The sequence below is a fragment of the Hypanus sabinus genome, unplaced genomic scaffold (assembly GCF_030144855.1).
Source record: "Hypanus sabinus isolate sHypSab1 unplaced genomic scaffold, sHypSab1.hap1 scaffold_1270, whole genome shotgun sequence".
In the NCBI taxonomy this organism is placed as follows: domain Eukaryota; kingdom Metazoa; phylum Chordata; class Chondrichthyes; order Myliobatiformes; family Dasyatidae; genus Hypanus; species Hypanus sabinus.
The window spans coordinates 66,413-84,747 of record NW_026779336.1 but is presented as its reverse complement, the minus strand read 5'-3'; the positions used below and the strand labels follow the sequence as shown (position 1 = coordinate 84,747).

The 18,335-nt window shown below is 59.2% G+C and overlaps 1 protein-coding gene across 1 annotated transcript in view; it reads right to left on the bottom strand.

Moving 5' to 3' along the window:
• Positions 1-18,335, bottom strand: part of LOC132386719 (semaphorin-6D-like) — a 62,763-nt gene that overhangs the window by 14,345 nt on the left and 30,083 nt on the right. The window contains exons 4-6 of the mRNA XM_059959068.1: positions 3,677-3,737; positions 3,372-3,434; positions 2,367-2,468 (exon numbers count right to left, since the gene is read on the bottom strand). Of these exons, the coding sequence (XP_059815051.1) occupies positions 2,367-2,468; positions 3,372-3,434; positions 3,677-3,737 (226 nt within the window). The remainder of the gene's footprint in view (positions 1-2,366; positions 2,469-3,371; positions 3,435-3,676; positions 3,738-18,335) is intronic.

Here is an 18,335-nt window from a genome sequence, read left to right as displayed (position 1 = left end):
TGTGCCATTCCCCGAGCCCGCGTTCTGAGCCATTCCCGAGCCCGCGTTCTGAGCCATTCCCCGAGCCCGCGTTCTGAGCCATTCCCGAGCCCGCGTTCTGAGCCATTCCCCGAGCCCGCGTTCTGTGCCATTCCCCGAGCCCGCGCTCTGAGCCATTCCCCGAGCCCGCGTTCTGTGCCATTCCCGAGCCCGCGCTCTGTGCCATTCCCGAGCCCGCGTTCTGAGCCATTCCCGAGCCCGCGTTCTGAGCCATTCCCGAGCCCGCGTTCTGTGCCATTCCCGAGCCCGCGCTCTGTGCCATTCCCGAGCCCGCGTTCTGAGCCATTCCCGAGCCCGCGTTCTGAGCCATTCCCGAGCCCGCGTTCTGAGCCATTCCCGAGCCCGCGTTCTGAGCCATTCCCCGAGCCCGTGCTCTGAGCCATTCCCGAGCCCGCGCTCTGAGCCATTCCCCGAGCCCGCGCTCTGAGCCATTCCCCGAGCCCGCGCTCTGTGCCATTCCCCGAGCCCGCGCTCTGAGCCATTCCCGAGCCCGCGCTCTGTGCCATTCCCCGAGCCCGCGTTCTGAGCCATTCCCCGAGCCCGCGCTCTGTGCCATTCCCCGAGCCCGCGCTCTGAGCCATTCCCGAGCCCGCGCTCTGTGCCATTCCCCGAGCCCACGTTCTGTGCCATTCCCTGAGCCCGCGTTCTGTGCCATTCCCCGAGCCCGCGTTCTGAGCCATTCCCGAGCCCGAGCTCTGAGCCATTCCCCGAGCCCGCGTTCTGAGCCATTCCCCGAGCCCGCGTTCTGAGCCATTCCCGAGCCCGCGCTCTGAGCCATTCCCGAGCCCGCGCTCTGTGCCATTCCCCGAGCCCGCGCTCTGAGCCATTCCCGAGCCCGCGCTCTGAGCCATTCCCGAGCCCGCGCTCTGAGCCATTCCCCGAGCCCGCGCTCTGAGCCATTCCCGAGCCCGCGCTCTGAGCCATTCCCCGAGCCCGCGCTCTGAGCCATTCCCGAGCCCGCGCTCTGAGCCATTCCCCGAGCCCGCGCTCTGAGCCATTCCCGAGCCCGCGCTCTGAGCCATTCCCCGAGCCCGCGTTCTGAGCCATTCCCCGAGCCCGCGCTCTGAGCCATTCCCGAGCCCGCGCTCTGAGCCATTCCCGAGCCCGCGCTCTGAGCCATTCCCCGAGCCCGCGTTCTGTGCCATTCCCTGAGCCCGCGTTCTGAGCCATCCCCGAGCCCGCGTTCTGAGCCATTCCCGAGCCCGCGCTCTGAGCCATTCCCGAGCCCGCGCTCTGAGCCATTCCCTGAGCCCGCGTTCTGTGCCATTCCCTGAGCCCGCGTTCTGAGCCATCCCCGAGCCCGCGTTCTGAGCCATTCCCGAGCCCGCGTTCTGAGCCATCCCCGAGCCCGCGTTCTGAGCCATCCCCGAGCCCGCGTTCTGAGCCATTCCCGAGCCCGCGTTCTGAGCCATCCCCGAGCCCGCGCTCTGAGCCATCCCCGAGCCCGCGCTCTGAGCCATTCCCGAGCCCGCGCTCTGAGCCATTCCCCGAGCCCGCGTTCTGTGCCATTCCTCGAGCCCGCGCTCTGAGCCATTCCCTGAGCCCGCGTTCTGTGCCATTCCCTGAGCCCGCGTTCTGTGCCATTCCCTGAGCCCGCGTTCTGAGCCATCCCCGAGCCCGCGTTCTGAGCCATTCCCGAGCCCGCGTTCTGAGCCATCCCCGAGCCCGCGTTCTGAGCCATTCCCGAGCCCGCGTTCTGAGCCATTCCCTGAGCCCGCATTCTGAGCCATTCCTCGAGCCCGCGCACTGGTCTCAGCCGCTTTGCAAGGCAGTCGTTGCTGGTTGCGCAGGTTCCCACATGCGTGCACGGGACTATTCTGCGGCGCATTCGTCATGACTGGGATTTATTTAGTGATACAGTGTGAAACAGGCCCAACCTGCTCTTCAAGCTGCGCTCAGTATCAGATCGCGATTTCACCCTCGCCTAACCTAATCACAGGACAACTTAACCTACTGACTGGGGCAGCTTTGGACCGTGGGAGTTAGCCAAGCACCCATGCCCTCTCAGATAAAACACAGGAGGCAAGGAGCAGAAACAGGAAACTGGTCTCCCCGGCCCATGTGTGTTCGATGTCTGAGAACATGCATCGCATTTGTGAGGACACGGCTGAGTGCAGGAGGACATGTTTGCAGGGGGAAGCCTTGTTTTGTGCGTTGCAAGACACGTGTTGTTGCATGTTGTTGGAAGAAGCATGTTGCACTTTGGAGAGTGTGTCGCGGGGAAGGGAGTTACACATCAGAGGATGTGTGTTCGATGCTTGAGGAAGTCTGGGTGAAACGGTGCGTGTTGGAGGAAGCGCATCGCGTGAGCTGGTGCCTGGGTTCACCTTGTAACTCCGACACACAGGGTTGAACGCGTTGGTCCCACAGACGAAGAGAGTCCTATCGTCCTGAGGCACCAGGACCCGGATGAAGTTGTGGCACTCATCCTGGGGATGGACAGATGGACATGATGTGAGGGAGATTCTCGTTTCGGGATCTTCCCCACCCACTTGTTCCACTGACCACCTCGGTTCCCCTTCCCTGACTCCGCGCATTCACTCCCCACACCCACCCCACCACTAGCCCCTTCCCTTGCTGCCCCATTGGCCCCACCTCATTGGCTCTGCCCATGACCCTCTCTCCTTGACCGGCCCCCTCACGACCCTACCCACAATCCTCTCAGAGTGGTAACTCCCTTAATGCCCCGACCCCAGCCTGGCCCCTCCTCCTTTCATAAACACCTTCCCCTCTGAACCTTCCCATTATCCCCTCCTCCCAGTGAAACCACTCCCTGCCCTCTCCCCTCCCTTCCCTCCTCGTCTTCTACCCACACACCCTTCTCCCTCCAGTCCTGTTCCCTCTTCTCCCCTTCATTGCACTCATGCCCTGCCCCTCCCTCCCCTTCCTCGCCTCTCTCCCTCTTAACATCCCTACTCTCCCCTTCCCTCCATTCCTGTCACCTGCTCACCCTGATCTCGTCCCCTCCCTCACCCTGCTCAGCTCTCTCCTCCTCGTTCCTTTCACATTCCACCCCCTTGGCCACTTCTCGTCAAGACGATATCCCTCCTCTCTGACCACTCACATCTCCCTCTTCTCTCCTCTCCCTCTCCCTGTCTCATCCCCACCTCCACACTACTACCCTCCCCTCTCCACCTTCGCTCCTCCTCACACCCCTCCACCTCCCTACCCCCATATCCTCTCTTGCCCCTCCACTCTCCTCCTCTCTTGCCATTATTGCTTCCCCATTCCATCGTCCCCTCTCCACCCACCGCCCCGTTCCCCTTTCCCCTCTCCCTCCCCACCCGTCGCTCTCCCTTCAGTCCCCCTTCCCTCCGCACCCCCTCGCTCACCGGCCGCTTCCCCCTCATCGCACACTTCTGCACATCGCTGTCCCGCGTTTTCCACTTCAGCACCTGCAAAGAGAAACGCAGACCCTAGTGATATCCCGTCCTGCACAGGAACACAGGACGGCCTCGCAGAGCGATAGCATGGTGCTCTGGGCCGAAACGCCTCCTTCCCCATCCACCTGCCCCTGACCACGCCACACCCCTCTAACCCTCCCCTCCCTCCCCTGCTCCAACCCCAATGATTCACCTGCCCAATTTCATCCCTGTCCCTGAACCCCGATTCACCCCACCCCATGCTCAGTACTCACCCTGTGGGGGACGAGACCCTCCGGCGTGCTGTGTCCCAGGTCAAAGGAGAAGACGTGGTCCCTGTGGGGGGGAGGGCAAGGCGGAGAGTGAGGGAGGACGCAGAGAGCCCTGGAAGTCCCATCATCTTCCGTGCTCCACCCACACCTCAGCTCTGGCCACCTCAGGCCATCTCACTCCAGCTCCCGGTGCCCTCAGTCCTCTGCTCCCATTTCCATGGAGCCCTGACATTGGGAGTTGGAATTCCCACGGTTCCCATCTCCCCCCTGAGCCCATGGAATTCCCACAGATCCCATCTCCTCCCGAGCCCATGGAATTCCCACGGTTCCCATCTCCCCCCTGAGCCCATAGAATTCCCACAGTTCCCATCTCCACCCTGAGCCCCTGGAAATCCCACAGATCCCATCTCCCCCCTGAGCCCATGGAATTCCCACAGATCCCATCTCCCCCCTGAGCCCATGGAATTCCCACAGTTCCCATCTCCCCCCTGAGCCCATGGAATTCCCACAGTTCCCATCTCCCCCCTGAGCCCATGGAATTCCCACAGATCCCATCTCCTCCCTGAGCCCATGGAATTCCCACAGTTCCCATCTCCCCCCTGAGCCCATGGAATTCCCACAGTTCCCATCTCCTCCCGAGCCCATGGAATTCCTACAGTTCCCATCTCCTCCCGAGCCCATGGAATTCCTACAGTTCTCATCTCCCCCCTGAGCCCATGGAATTCCCACAGATCCCATCTCCCCCCTGACCCATGGAATTCCCACAGATCCCATCTCCCCCCTGAGCCCATGGAATTCCCACAGTTCCCATCTCCTCCCGAGCCCATGGAATTCCTACAGTTCCCATCTCCTCCCGAGCCCATGGAATTCCTACAGTTCTCATCTCCCCCCTGAGCCCATGGAATTCCCACAGATCCCATCTCCTCCCTGAGCCCATGGAATTCCCACGGTTCCCATCTCCCCCCTGAGCCCATGGAATTCCCACAGTTCCCATCTCCCCCCTGAGCCCATGGAATTCCCACAGATCCCATCTCCCCCCTGACCCATGGAATTCCCACAGTTCCCATCTCCTCCCGAGCCCATGGAATTCCTACAGTTCTCATCTCCCCCCTGAGCCCATGGAATTCCCACAGTTCCCATCTCCCCCCTGAGCCCATGGAATTCCCACAGATCCCATCTCCCCCCTGACCCATGGAATTCCTACAGTTCCCATCTCCTCCCGAGCCCATGGAATTCCTACAGTTCTCATCTCCCCCCTGAGCCCATGGAATTCCCACGGTTCCCATCTCCCTCTTGAGCCTATGGAATTCCCACAGTTCCCATCTCCTTCCTGAGCCCATGGAATTCCCACAGTTCCCATCTCCCCCCGAGCCCATGGAATTCCCATGGTTCCCATCTCCCCGCCAAGCCCATGTAATTCCCACAGTTCCCATCTCCCCCCGAGCTCATGGAATTCCCACGGTTCCCATCTCCTCCCGAGCCCATGGAATTCCCACAGTTCCCATCTCCTCCCAAGCCCATGGAATTCCCACAATTCCCATCTCCTCCCTGAGCCCATGGAATTCCCACAATTCCCATCTCCCCCCTGAGCCCATGGAATTCCCACAGTTCCCATCTCCCCCCTGAGCCCATGGAATTCCCACAGTTCCCATCTCCCCCTGAGCCCATGGAATTCCCACAGTTCCCATCTCCCCCCTGAGCCCATGGAATTCCCACAGTTCCCATCTCCCCCTGAGCCCATGGAATTCCCACAGTTCCCATCTCCCCCTGAGCCCATGGAATTCCCACGGTTCCCATCTCCCTCTTGAGCTTATGGAATTCCCACGGTTCCCATCTCCCCCCGAGCCCATGGAATACCCACAGATCCCATCTCCTCCCGAGCCCATGGAATTCCCACAGTTCCCATCTCCCCCCCGAGCCCATGGAATTCCCACATTTCCTATCTCCTCCCTGAGCCCATGGAATTCCCACAGTTCCCATCTCCTCCCGAGCCCATGGAATTCCCACAGATCCCATCTCCTCCCGAACCCATGGAATTCCCACAGTTCCCATCTCCCCCCCGAGCCCATGGAATTCCCACATTTCCTATCTCCTCCCTGAGCCCATGGAATTCCCACAGTTCCCATCTCCTCCCGAGCCCATGGAATTCCCACAGTTCCCATCTCCCCCCGAGCCCATGGAATTCCCACAGTTCCCATCTCCCCCCCGAGCCCATGGAATTCCCACAGTTCCCATCTCCTCCCGAGCCCATGGAATTCCCACAGTTCCCATCTCCTCCCGAGCCCATGGAATTCCCACAGATCCCATCTCCCCCCTGAGCCCATGGAATTCCCACAGTTCCCATCTCCTCCCGAGCCCATGGAATTCCCACAGTTCCCATCTCCTCCCGAGCCCATGGAATTCCCACAGATCCCATCTCCCCCCTGAGCCCATGGAATTCCCACAGTTCCCATCTCCCCCCGAGCCCATGGAATTCCCACGGTTCCCATCTCCCCCCGAGCCCATGGAATTCCCACAGATCCCATCTCCCCCCGAGCCCATGGAATTCCCATGGTTCCCTTCTCCCCCCTGAGCCCATGGAATTCCCACAGTTCCCATCTCCCCCCGAGCCCATGGAATTCCCACGGTTCCCATCTCCCTCTTGAGCCTATGGAATTCCCACATTTCCTATCTCCTCCCTGAGCCCATGGAATTCCCACAGTTCCCATCTCCCCCTGAGCCCTTGGAATTCCCACAGATCCCATCTCCTCCCGAGCCCATGGAATTCCCACAGTTCCCATCTCCCCCCCGAGCCCATGGAATTCCCACATTTCCTATCTCCCCCCTGAGCCCATGGAATTCCCACGGTTCCCATCTCCCTCTTGAGCCCATGGAATTCCCACAGTTCCCATCTCCCCCCCAAGCCCATGGAATTCCCACGGTTCCCATCTCCCCCCCGAGCCCATGGAATTCCCACAGTTCAAATCTCGCCCTGAGCCCATGGAATTCCCACAGATCCCATCTCCCCCCCGAGCCCATGGAATTCCCACATTTCCTATCTACTCCCTGAGCCCATGGAATTCCCACAGTTCCCATCTCCCCCCCCAAGCCCATGGAATTCCCACGGTTCCCATCTCGCCCTGAGCCCATGGAATTCCCACAGTTCCCATCTCCCCCCGAGCCCATGGAATTCCCATGGTTCCCATCTCCCTCTTGAGCCTATGGCTATCCCAGTGGGAATTATGTATTTATTTGAGATACCGTGAGGAACACTGGCCCTGCCAGCTGTGCCGCCCAGCGACCCCGGATTTAACCCTTGGTGAATGGTAAGGCTCCAAGGCATACAAAAGATTGGGAACCTCTGCTCTCTGCCCCAGCCTAATCACAGGACAATTCACCACAGTGGTAGGAAACCGGAGCACCCAGAGGAATCCACACATTCCACGGGGAGGGAGTGCAAACTCTTCACGCGGGAGCTGCAGTAGTGTGGTGTTAACCATTACACTATCAAGCTGCTCAACTGAGGGGCAACATTCCTGCACGAACGCTCATGTCAACATCTGTAAGACCAGGCAAGTGATTGTGGAGTCCAGGAAGGAGAGGTCAGGGGAACACACCCCAGTCCCAGACAGGGATGGGAAGTGAGCAGGTTCAAGTTTCTGGGTGTCAATGTTTCGGAAAAATCTACCTTGGGACCAATTACGAAGAAGGCACAACAGTGCCAATATTTCACTTGGAGTTTGAGGAGAGTCGGTCTGTCACCAAAGACACTTGCAAATGTCTGCAGATGCAGGGAATTCTGACCGGCTGCATCACCGTCTGGTGCGGAACGGCCACGGCACAGGATCGGAAAAAGCTGCAGAGTTGTAAACTTGCCAGCTCTTTGTAGGCACTAACCTCCCCAGCAGCCAGGCCACCTTCAAAAGGCAGCGTCCATCATTCTGGACCCCCACCACCCGGAATACGCCCCTTCTCATTGCGACCATCGGGAGGAGGTACAGGAGCCTTAAGATCCATGCTCAACAGTTCGGGACCGGATTTCTGAATGGACAGTGAACCCATGAACACCACCCTTCTTTCTGCACTGCTTGCACATACACAGTATATATTCCTTATTTTAACTTATGTCTGATATAATTTACATAAGTTATTGCTGCCACAAAACGTCAGTGAATAATAAACCTGATTCTGTGCGTTACTCCCCGGAGGAATGGGAGTGTGGCATGAACACTGGGAGAATGCACACCAAATACCATCATCTCCACGGAGAGGACCCACCCTCACCTCCATCACTCAGACTCCACGGAGAGGACCCAGCCTCACCTCCATCACTCAGACTCCATGGAGAGGACCCACCCTCACCTCCATCACTCAGACTGAACGGAGAGGACCCACCCTCACGTCCATCGCTCAGACTGAACGGAGAGGACCCACCCTCACCTCCATCACTCAGACTCCACGGAGAGGACCCACCCTCACCTCCAACACTCAGACTGAACGGAGAGGACCCACCCTCACCATCACTCAGACTGAACGGAGAGGACCCACCCTCACCTCCATCACTCAGACTGAACGGAGAGGACCCACCCTCACCTCCAACACTCAGACTGAACGGAGAGGACCCACCCTCACCATCACTCAGACTGAACGGAGAGGACCCACCCCCACCTGAATCACTCAGACTCCACGGAGAGGACCCACCCTCACCATCACTCAGACTGAACGGAGAGGACCCACCCCCACCTCCATCACTCAGACTGAACGGAAAGGACCCACCCTCACCTCCATCACTCAGACTGAACGGAGAGGACCCACCCTCACCTCCTTCACTCAGACTGAACGGAGAGGACCCACCCTCACGTCCATCGCTCAGACTGAACGAAGAGGACCCACCCTCACCTCCATCACTCAGACTCCACGGAGAGGACCCACCCTCACCTCCATCACTCAGACTGAACGGAGAGGACCCACCCTCACCTCCATCACTCAGACTCCACGGAGAGGACCCACCCTCACCTCCATCACTCAGACTGAACGGAGAGGACCCACCCTCACCTCCATCACTCAGACTCCACGGAGACGACCCACCCTCACCATCACTCAGACTGAACGGAGAGGACCCACCCTCACCTCCATCACTCAGACTGAACGGAGAGGACCCACCCTCACCTCCATCACTCAGACTCCATGGAGAGGACCCACCCTCACCTCCATCACTCAGACTGAACGGAGATGACCCACCCTCACCTCCATCACTCAGACTGAACGGAGAGGACCCACCCTCACCTCCATCACTCAGACTGAACGGAGAGGACCCACCCTCACCTCCATCACTCAGACTGAACGGAGAGGACCCACCCTCACCTCCATCACTCAGACTGAACGGAGAGGACCCACCCTCACCTCCATCACTCAGACTGAATGGAGAGGACCCACCCTCACCTCCATCACTCAGACTGAACGGAGAGGACCCACCCTCACCTCCATCACTCAGACTCCACGGAGAGGACCCACCCTCACATCCATCACTCAGACTGAACGGAGAGGACCCACCCTCACCTACATCACTCAGACTGAACGGAGAGGACCCACCCTCACCTCCATCACTCAGACTGAACGGAGAGGACCCACCCTCACATCCATCACTCAGACTGAACGGAGAGGACCCACCCTCACCTCCATCACTCAGACTCCACGGAGAGGACCCACCCTCACCTCCATCACTCAGACTGAACCGAGAGGACCCACCCTCACCTCCATCACTCAGACTGAACGGAGAGGACCCATCCTCACCTCCATCACTCAGACTGAACGGAGAGGACCCACCCTCACCTCCATCACTCAGACTGAACGGAGAGGACCCACCCTCACCTCCGTCACTCAGACTGAACGGAGAGGACCCACCCTCACCTCCGTCACTCAGACTGAACGGAGAGGACCCACCCTCAACTCCATCACTCAGACTGAACGGAGAGGACCCACCCTCACCTCCATCACTCAGACTGAACGGAGAGGACCCACCCTCACCTCCATCACTCAGACTGAACGGAGAGGACCCACCCTCACCTCCATCACTCAGACTGAATGGAGAGGACCCACCCTCACCTCCATCACTCAGACTCCATGGAGAGGACCCACCCTCACCTCCATCACTCAGACTGAACGGAGAGGACCCACCCTCACCTCCGTCACTCAGACTGAACGGAGAGGACCCACCCTCACCTCCATCACTCAGTCAGAACGGAGAGGACCCACCCTCACCTCCATCACTCAGACTCCATGGAGAGGACCCACCCTCACCTCCATCACTCAGACTGAATGGAGAGGACACACCCTCACCTCCATCACTCAGACTGAACGGAGAGGACCCACCCTCACCTCCATCACTCAGACTCCATGGAGAGGACCCACCCTCACCTCCATCACTCAGTCTCCATGGAGAGGACCCACCCTCACCTCCATCACTCAGACTGAACGGAGAGGACCCACCCTCACCTCCATCACTCAGACTGAACGGAGAGGACCCACCCTCACCTCCATCACTCAGACTGAACGGAGAGGACCCACCCTCACCTCCATCACTCAGACTGAACGGAGAGGACCCACCCTCACCTCCATCACTCAGACTGAACGGAGAGGACCCACCCTCACCTCCATCACTCAGACTGAACGGAGAGGACCCACCCTCACCTCCATCACTCAGACTCCATGGAGAGGACCCACCCTCACCTCCATCACTCAGACTGAACGGAGAGGACCCACCCTCACCTCCATCACTCAGACTGAACGGAGAGGACCCACCCTCACCTCCATCACTCAGACTGAACGGAGAGGACCCACCCTCACCTCCATCACTCAGACTGAACGGAGAGGACCCACCCTCACCTCCATCACTCAGACTGAACGGAGAGGACCCACCCTCACCTCCATCACTCAGACTGAACGGAGAGGACCCACCCTCACCTCCATCACTCAGACTCCATGGAGAGGACCCACCCTCACCTCCATCACTCAGACTGAACGGAGAGGACCCACCCTCACCTCCATCACTCAGACTGAACGGAGAGGACCCACCCTCACCTCCATCACTCAGAGTGAACGGAGAGGACCCACCCTCACCTCCATCACTCAGACTGAACGGAGAGGACCCACCCTCACCTCCATCACTCAGACTGAATGGAGAGGACCCACCCTCACCTCCATCACTCAGACTGAACGGAGAGGACCCACCCTCACCTACATCATGCAGACTGAACGGAGAGGACCCACCCTCACCTCCATCACTCAGACTGAACGGAGAGGACCCACCCTCACCTCCATCACTCAGACTGAACGGAGAGGACCCACCCTCACCTCCATCACTCAGACTGAACGGAGTGGACCCACCCTCACCTCCATCACTCAGACTGAACGGAGAGGACCCATCCTCACCTCCATCACTCAGACCACGGAGAGGACCCACCCTCACCTCCATCACTCAGACTGAACGGAGAGGACCCACCCTCACCTCCATCACTCAGACTGAGCGGAGAGGACCCACCCTCACCTCCATCACTCAGACTGAACGGAGAGGACCCATCCTCACTTACATCACTCAAACTCCACGGAGAGGACCCACCCTCACCTCCATCACTCAGACTGAACGGAGAGGACCCACCCTCAACTCCATCACTCAGACTCCACGGAGAGGACCCACACTCACCTCCATCACTCAGACTGGACGGAGAGGACCCACCCTCACCTCCATCACTCAGACTGAACGGAGAGGACCCATCCTCACCTCCATCACTCAGACTCCACGGAGAGGACCCACCCTCACCTCCATCACTCAGACTGAACGGAGAGGACTCACCCTCACCTCCGTCACTCAGACTGAACGGAGAGGACCCATCCTCACCTCCATCACTCAGACTCCACGGAGAGGACCCACCCTCACCTCCATCACCCAGACTGAACAGTGAGGACCCACCCTCACCTCCGTCACTCAGACTGAACGGAGAGGACCCACCCTCAACTCCATCACTCAGACTGAACGGAGAGGACTCACCCTCACCTCCATCACTCAGACTGAACGGAGAGGACCCATCCTCACCTCCATCACTCAGACTCCACGGAGAGGACCCACCCTCACCTCCATCACTCAGACTGAACAGAGAGGACCCACCCTCACCTCCATCACTCAGACTGAACGGAGAGGACCCACCCTCACCTCCATCACTCAGACTGAACGGAGAGGACCCATCCTCACCTCCGTCACTCAGACTGAACGGAGAGGACCCACCCTCACCTCCATCACTCAGACTCCACGGAGAGGACCCACCCTCACCTCCGTCACTCAGACTGAATGGAGAGGACCCATCCTCACCTCCATCACTCAGACTCCACGGAGAGGACCCACCCTCACCTCCATCACTCAGACTGAACAGAGAGGACCCACCCTCACCTCCGTCACTCAGACTGAACGGAGAGGACCCTCCCTCACCTCCATCACTCAGACTGAACGGAGAGGACCCACCCTCACCTCCATCACTCAGACTGAACGGAGAGGACCCACCCTCACCTCCATCACTCAGACTGAAAGGAGAGGACCCACCCTCACCTCCATCACTCAGTCTCCATGGAGAGGACCCACCCTCACCTCCATCACTCAGACTGAACGGAGAGGACCCACCCTCACCTCCGTCACTCAGACTGAACGGAGAGGACCCACCCTCACCTCCATCACTCAGACTGAACGGAGAGGACCCACCCTCACCTCCATCATTCAGACTCCATGGAGAGGACCCACCCTCACCTCCATCACTCAGACTGAACGGAGAGGACCCACCCTCACCTCCATCACTCAGACTGAACGGAGAGGACCCACCCTCACCTCCTTCACTCAGACTGAACGGAGAGGACCCACCCTCACCTCCATCACTCAGACTGAACGGAGAGGACCCACCCTCACCTCCATCACTCAGACTGAACGGAGAGGACCCTCCCTCACCTCCATCACTCAGACTCCATGGAGAGGACCCACCCTCACCTCCATCACTCAGACTGAACAGAGAGGACCCACCCTCACCTCCATCACTCAGACTGAATGGAGAGGACCCACCCTCACCTCCTTCAATTAGACTGAACGGAGAGGACCCACCCTCACCTCCATCACTCAGACTGAATGGAGAGGACCCACCCTCACCTCCTTCAATTAGACTGAACGGAGAGGACCCACCCTCACCTCCATCACTCAGACTGAAAGGAGAGGACCCACCCTCACCTCCATCACTCAGACTGAACGGAGAGGACCCACCCTCACCTCCATCACTCAGACTGAACGGAGAAGACCCACCCTCACCTCCATCACTCAGACTGAACGGAGAGGACCCACCCTCACCTCCATCACTCAGTCTCCATGGAGAGGACCCACCCTCACCTCCATCACTCAGACTGAACGGAGAGGACCCACCCTCACCTCCATCACTCAGACTGAACGGAGAGGACCCACCCTCACCTCCATCACTCAGACTGAACGGAGAGGACCCACCCTCACCTCCATCACTCAGACTGAACGGAGAGGACCCACCCTCACCTCCATCACTCAGACTCCAAGGAGAGGACCCACCCTCACATCCATCACTCAGACTGAACGGAGAGGACCCACCCTCACCTCCATCACTCAGACTGAACGGAGAGGACCCACCCTCACCATCACTCAGACTGAACGGAGAGGACCCACCCTCACCTCCATCACTCAGACTGAACGGAGAGGACCCACCCTCACCTCCATCACTCAGACTGAACGGAGAGGACCCACCCTCACCTCCATCACTCAGACTCCAAGGAGAGGACCCACCCTCACATCCATCACTCAGACTGAACGGAGAGGACCCACCCTCACCTCCATCACTCAGACTGAACGGAGAGGACCCACCCTCACCTCCATCACTCAGACTGAACGGAGAGGACCCACCCTCACCTCCATCACTCAGTCTCCATGGAGAGGACCCACCCTCACCTCCATCACTCAGACTGAACGGAGAGGACCCACCCTCACCTCCATCACTCAGACTGAACGGAGAGGACCCACCCTCACCTCCATCACTCAGACTGCACGGAGAGGACCCACCCTCACCTCCATCACTCAGACTGAACGGAGAGGACCCACCCTCACCTCCATCACTCAGACTGAACGGAGAGGACCCACCCTCACCTCCATCACTCAGTCTCCACGGAGAGGACCCACCCTCACCTCCATCACTCAGACTCCATGGAGAGGACCCACCCTCACATCCATCACTCAGACTGAACGGAGAGGACCCACCCTCACCTCCATCACTCAGACTCCACGGAGAGGACCCACCCTCACCTCCATCACTCAGACTGAATGGAGAGGACCCACCCTCACCACCGTCACTCAGACTGAACGGAGAGGACCCACCCTCACCTCCGTCACTCAGACTGAACGGAGAGGACCCACCCTCACCTCCTTCACTCAGACTGAATGGAGAGGACCCACCCTCACCTCCATCACTCAGACTCCACGGAGAGGACCCACCCTCACCTCCATCACTCAGACTGAACGGAGAGGACCCACCCTCACCTCCATCACTCAGACTGAACGGAGAGGACCCACCCTCACCTCCATCACTCAGACTCCACGGAGAGGACCCACCCTCACCTCCATCACTCAGACTGAACGGAGAGGACCCACCCTCACCTCCATCACTCAGACTCCACGGAGAGGACCCACCCTCACCTCCGTCACTCAGACTGAACGGAGAGGACCCACCCTCACCTCCATCACTCAGACTCCACGGAGAGGACCCACCCTCACCTCCATCACTCAGACTGAATGGAGAGGACCCACCCTCACCTCCATCACTCAGACTGAACGGAGAGGACCCACCCTCACCATCACTCAGACTGAACGGAGAGGACCCACCCTCACCTCCATCACTCAGACTGAACGGAGAGGACCCACCCTCACCTCCGTCACTCAGACTGAACGGAGAGGACCCACCCTCACCTCCATAACTCAGACTCCACGGAGAGGACCCACCCTCACCTCCATCACTCAGACTGAACGGAGAGGACCCACCCTCACCATCACTCAGACTGAACGGAGAGGACCCACCCTCACCTCCATCACTCAGACTGAACGGAGAGGACCCACCCTCACCTCCATCACTCAGACTGAACGGAGAGGACCCACCCTCACCTCCATCACTCAGACTCCAAGGAGAGGACCCACCCTCACCTCCGTCACTCAGACTGAACGGAGAGGACCCATCCTCACCTCCATCACTCAGACTGAACGGAGAGGACCCACCCTCACCTCCATCACTCAGACTGAACGGAGAGGACCCACCCTCACCTCCATCACTCAGACTGAACGGAGAGGACCCACCCTCACCTCCATCACTCAGACTGAACGGAGAGGACCCACCCTCACCTCCATCACTCAGACTGAACGGAGAGGACCCACACTCACCTCCATCACTCAGACTGAACGGAGAGGACACACCCTCACCTCCATCACTCAGACTCCACGGAGAGGACCCACCCTCACATCCATCACTCAGACTGAACGGAGAGGACCCACCCTCACCTCCGTCACTCAGACTGAACGGAGAGGACCCACCCTCACCTCCATCACTCAGACTGAACGGAGAGGACACACCATCACCTCCATCACTCAGACTCCACGGAGAGAACCCACCCTCACCTCCATCACTCAGACTGAACGGAGAGGACACACCCTCACCTCCATCACTCAGACTGAACGGAGAGGACCCACCCTCACCTCCATCACTCAGACTGAACGGAGAGGACCCACCCTCACCTCCGTCACTCAGACTGAACGGAGAGGACCCACCCTCACCTCCATCACTCAGACTGAACGGAGAGGACACACCATCACCTCCATCACTCAGACTCCACGGAGAGAACCCACCCTCACCTCCATCACTCAGACTGAACGGAGAGGACCCACCCTCACCATCACTCAGACTGAACGGAGAGGACCCACCCTCACCTCCATCACTCAGACTGAACGGAGAGGACCCACCCTCACCTCCATCACTCAGACTGAACGGAGAGGACCCACCCTCACCTCCATCACTCAGACTCCAAGGAGAGGACCCACCCTCACATCCATCACTCAGACTGAACGGAGAGGACCCACCCTCACCTCCATCACTCAGACTGAACGGAGAGGACCCACCCTCACCTCCATCACTCAGACTGAACGGAGAGGACCCACCCTCACCTCCATCACTCAGTCTCCATGGAGAGGACCCACCCTCACCTCCATCACTCAGACTGAACGGAGAGGACCCACCCTCACCTCCATCACTCAGACTGAACGGAGAGGACCCACCCTCACCTCCATCACTCAGACTGCACGGAGAGGACCCACCCTCACCTCCATCACTCAGACTGAACGGAGAGGACCCACCCTCACCTCCATCACTCAGACTGAACGGAGAGGACCCACCCTCACCTCCATCACTCAGTCTCCACGGAGAGGACCCACCCTCACCTCCATCACTCAGACTCCATGGAGAGGACCCACCCTCACATCCATCACTCAGACTGAACGGAGAGGACCCACCCTCACCTCCATCACTCAGACTCCACGGAGAGGACCCACCCTCACCTCCATCACTCAGACTGAATGGAGAGGACCCACCCTCACCACCGTCACTCAGACTGAACGGAGAGGACCCACCCTCACCTCCGTCACTCAGACTGAACGGAGAGGACCCACCCTCACCTCCTTCACTCAGACTGAATGGAGAGGACCCACCCTCACCTCCATCACTCAGACTCCACGGAGAGGACCCACCCTCACCTCCATCACTCAGACTGAACGGAGAGGACCCACCCTCACCTCCATCACTCAGACTGAACGGAGAGGACCCACCCTCACCTCCATCACTCAGACTCCACGGAGAGGACCCACCCTCACCTCCATCACTCAGACTGAACGGAGAGGACCCACCCTCACCTCCATCACTCAGACTCCACGGAGAGGACCCACCCTCACCTCCGTCACTCAGACTGAACGGAGAGGACCCACCCTCACCTCCATCACTCAGACTCCACGGAGAGGACCCACCCTCACCTCCATCACTCAGACTGAATGGAGAGGACCCACCCTCACCTCCATCACTCAGACTGAACGGAGAGGACCCACCCTCACCATCACTCAGACTGAACGGAGAGGACCCACCCTCACCTCCATCACTCAGACTGAACGGAGAGGACCCACCCTCACCTCCGTCACTCAGACTGAACGGAGAGGACCCACCCTCACCTCCATAACTCAGACTCCACGGAGAGGACCCACCCTCACCTCCATCACTCAGACTGAACGGAGAGGACCCACCCTCACCATCACTCAGACTGAACGGAGAGGACCCACCCTCACCTCCATCACTCAGACTGAACGGAGAGGACCCACCCTCACCTCCATCACTCAGACTGAACGGAGAGGACCCACCCTCACCTCCATCACTCAGACTCCAAGGAGAGGACCCACCCTCACCTCCGTCACTCAGACTGAACGGAGAGGACCCATCCTCACCTCCATCACTCAGACTGAACGGAGAGGACCCACCCTCACCTCCATCACTCAGACTGAACGGAGAGGACCCACCCTCACCTCCATCACTCAGACTGAACGGAGAGGACCAACCCTCACCTCCATCACTCAGACTGAACGGAGAGGACCCACCCTCACCTCCATCACTCAGACTGAACGGAGAGGACCCACACTCACCTCCATCACTCAGACTGAACGGAGAGGACACACCCTCACCTCCATCACTCAGACTCCACGGAGAGGACCCACCCTCACATCCATCACTCAGACTGAACGGAGAGGACCCACCCTCACCTCCGTCACTCAGACTGAACGGAGAGGACCCACCCTCACCTCCATCACTCAGACTGAACGGAGAGGACACACCATCACCTCCATCACTCAGACTCCACGGAGAGAACCCACCCTCACCTCCATCACTCAGACTGAACGGAGAGGACACACCCTCACCTCCATCACTCAGACTGAACGGAGAGGACCCACCCTCACCTCCATCACTCAGACTGAACGGAGAGGACCCACCCTCACCTCCGTCACTCAGACTGAACGGAGAGGACCCACCCTCACCTCCATCACTCAGACTGAACGGAGAGGACACACCATCACCTCCATCACTCAGACTCCACGGAGAGAACCCACCCTCACCTCCATCACTCAGACTGAACGTAGAGGACACACCCTCACCTCCATCACTCAGACTGAACGGAGAGGACCCACCCTCACCTCCATCACTCAGACTGAACGGAGAGGACCCACCCTCACCTCCGTCACTCAGACTGAACGGAGAGGACCCACCCTCACCTCCATCACTCAGACTGGACGGAGAGGACCCACCCTCACCTCCATCACTCAGACTGAACGGAGAGGACTCACCCTCACCTCCATCACTCAGACTCCATGGAGAGGACCCACCCTCACCTCCATCACTCAGACTGAACGGAGAGGACCCACCCTCACCTCCATCACTCAGACTCCATGGAGAGGACCCACCCTCACCTCCATCACTCAGACTGAATGGAGAGGACCCACCCTCACCTCCTTCACTCCGACTGAATGGAGAGGACCCACCCTCACCTCCATCACTCAGACTCC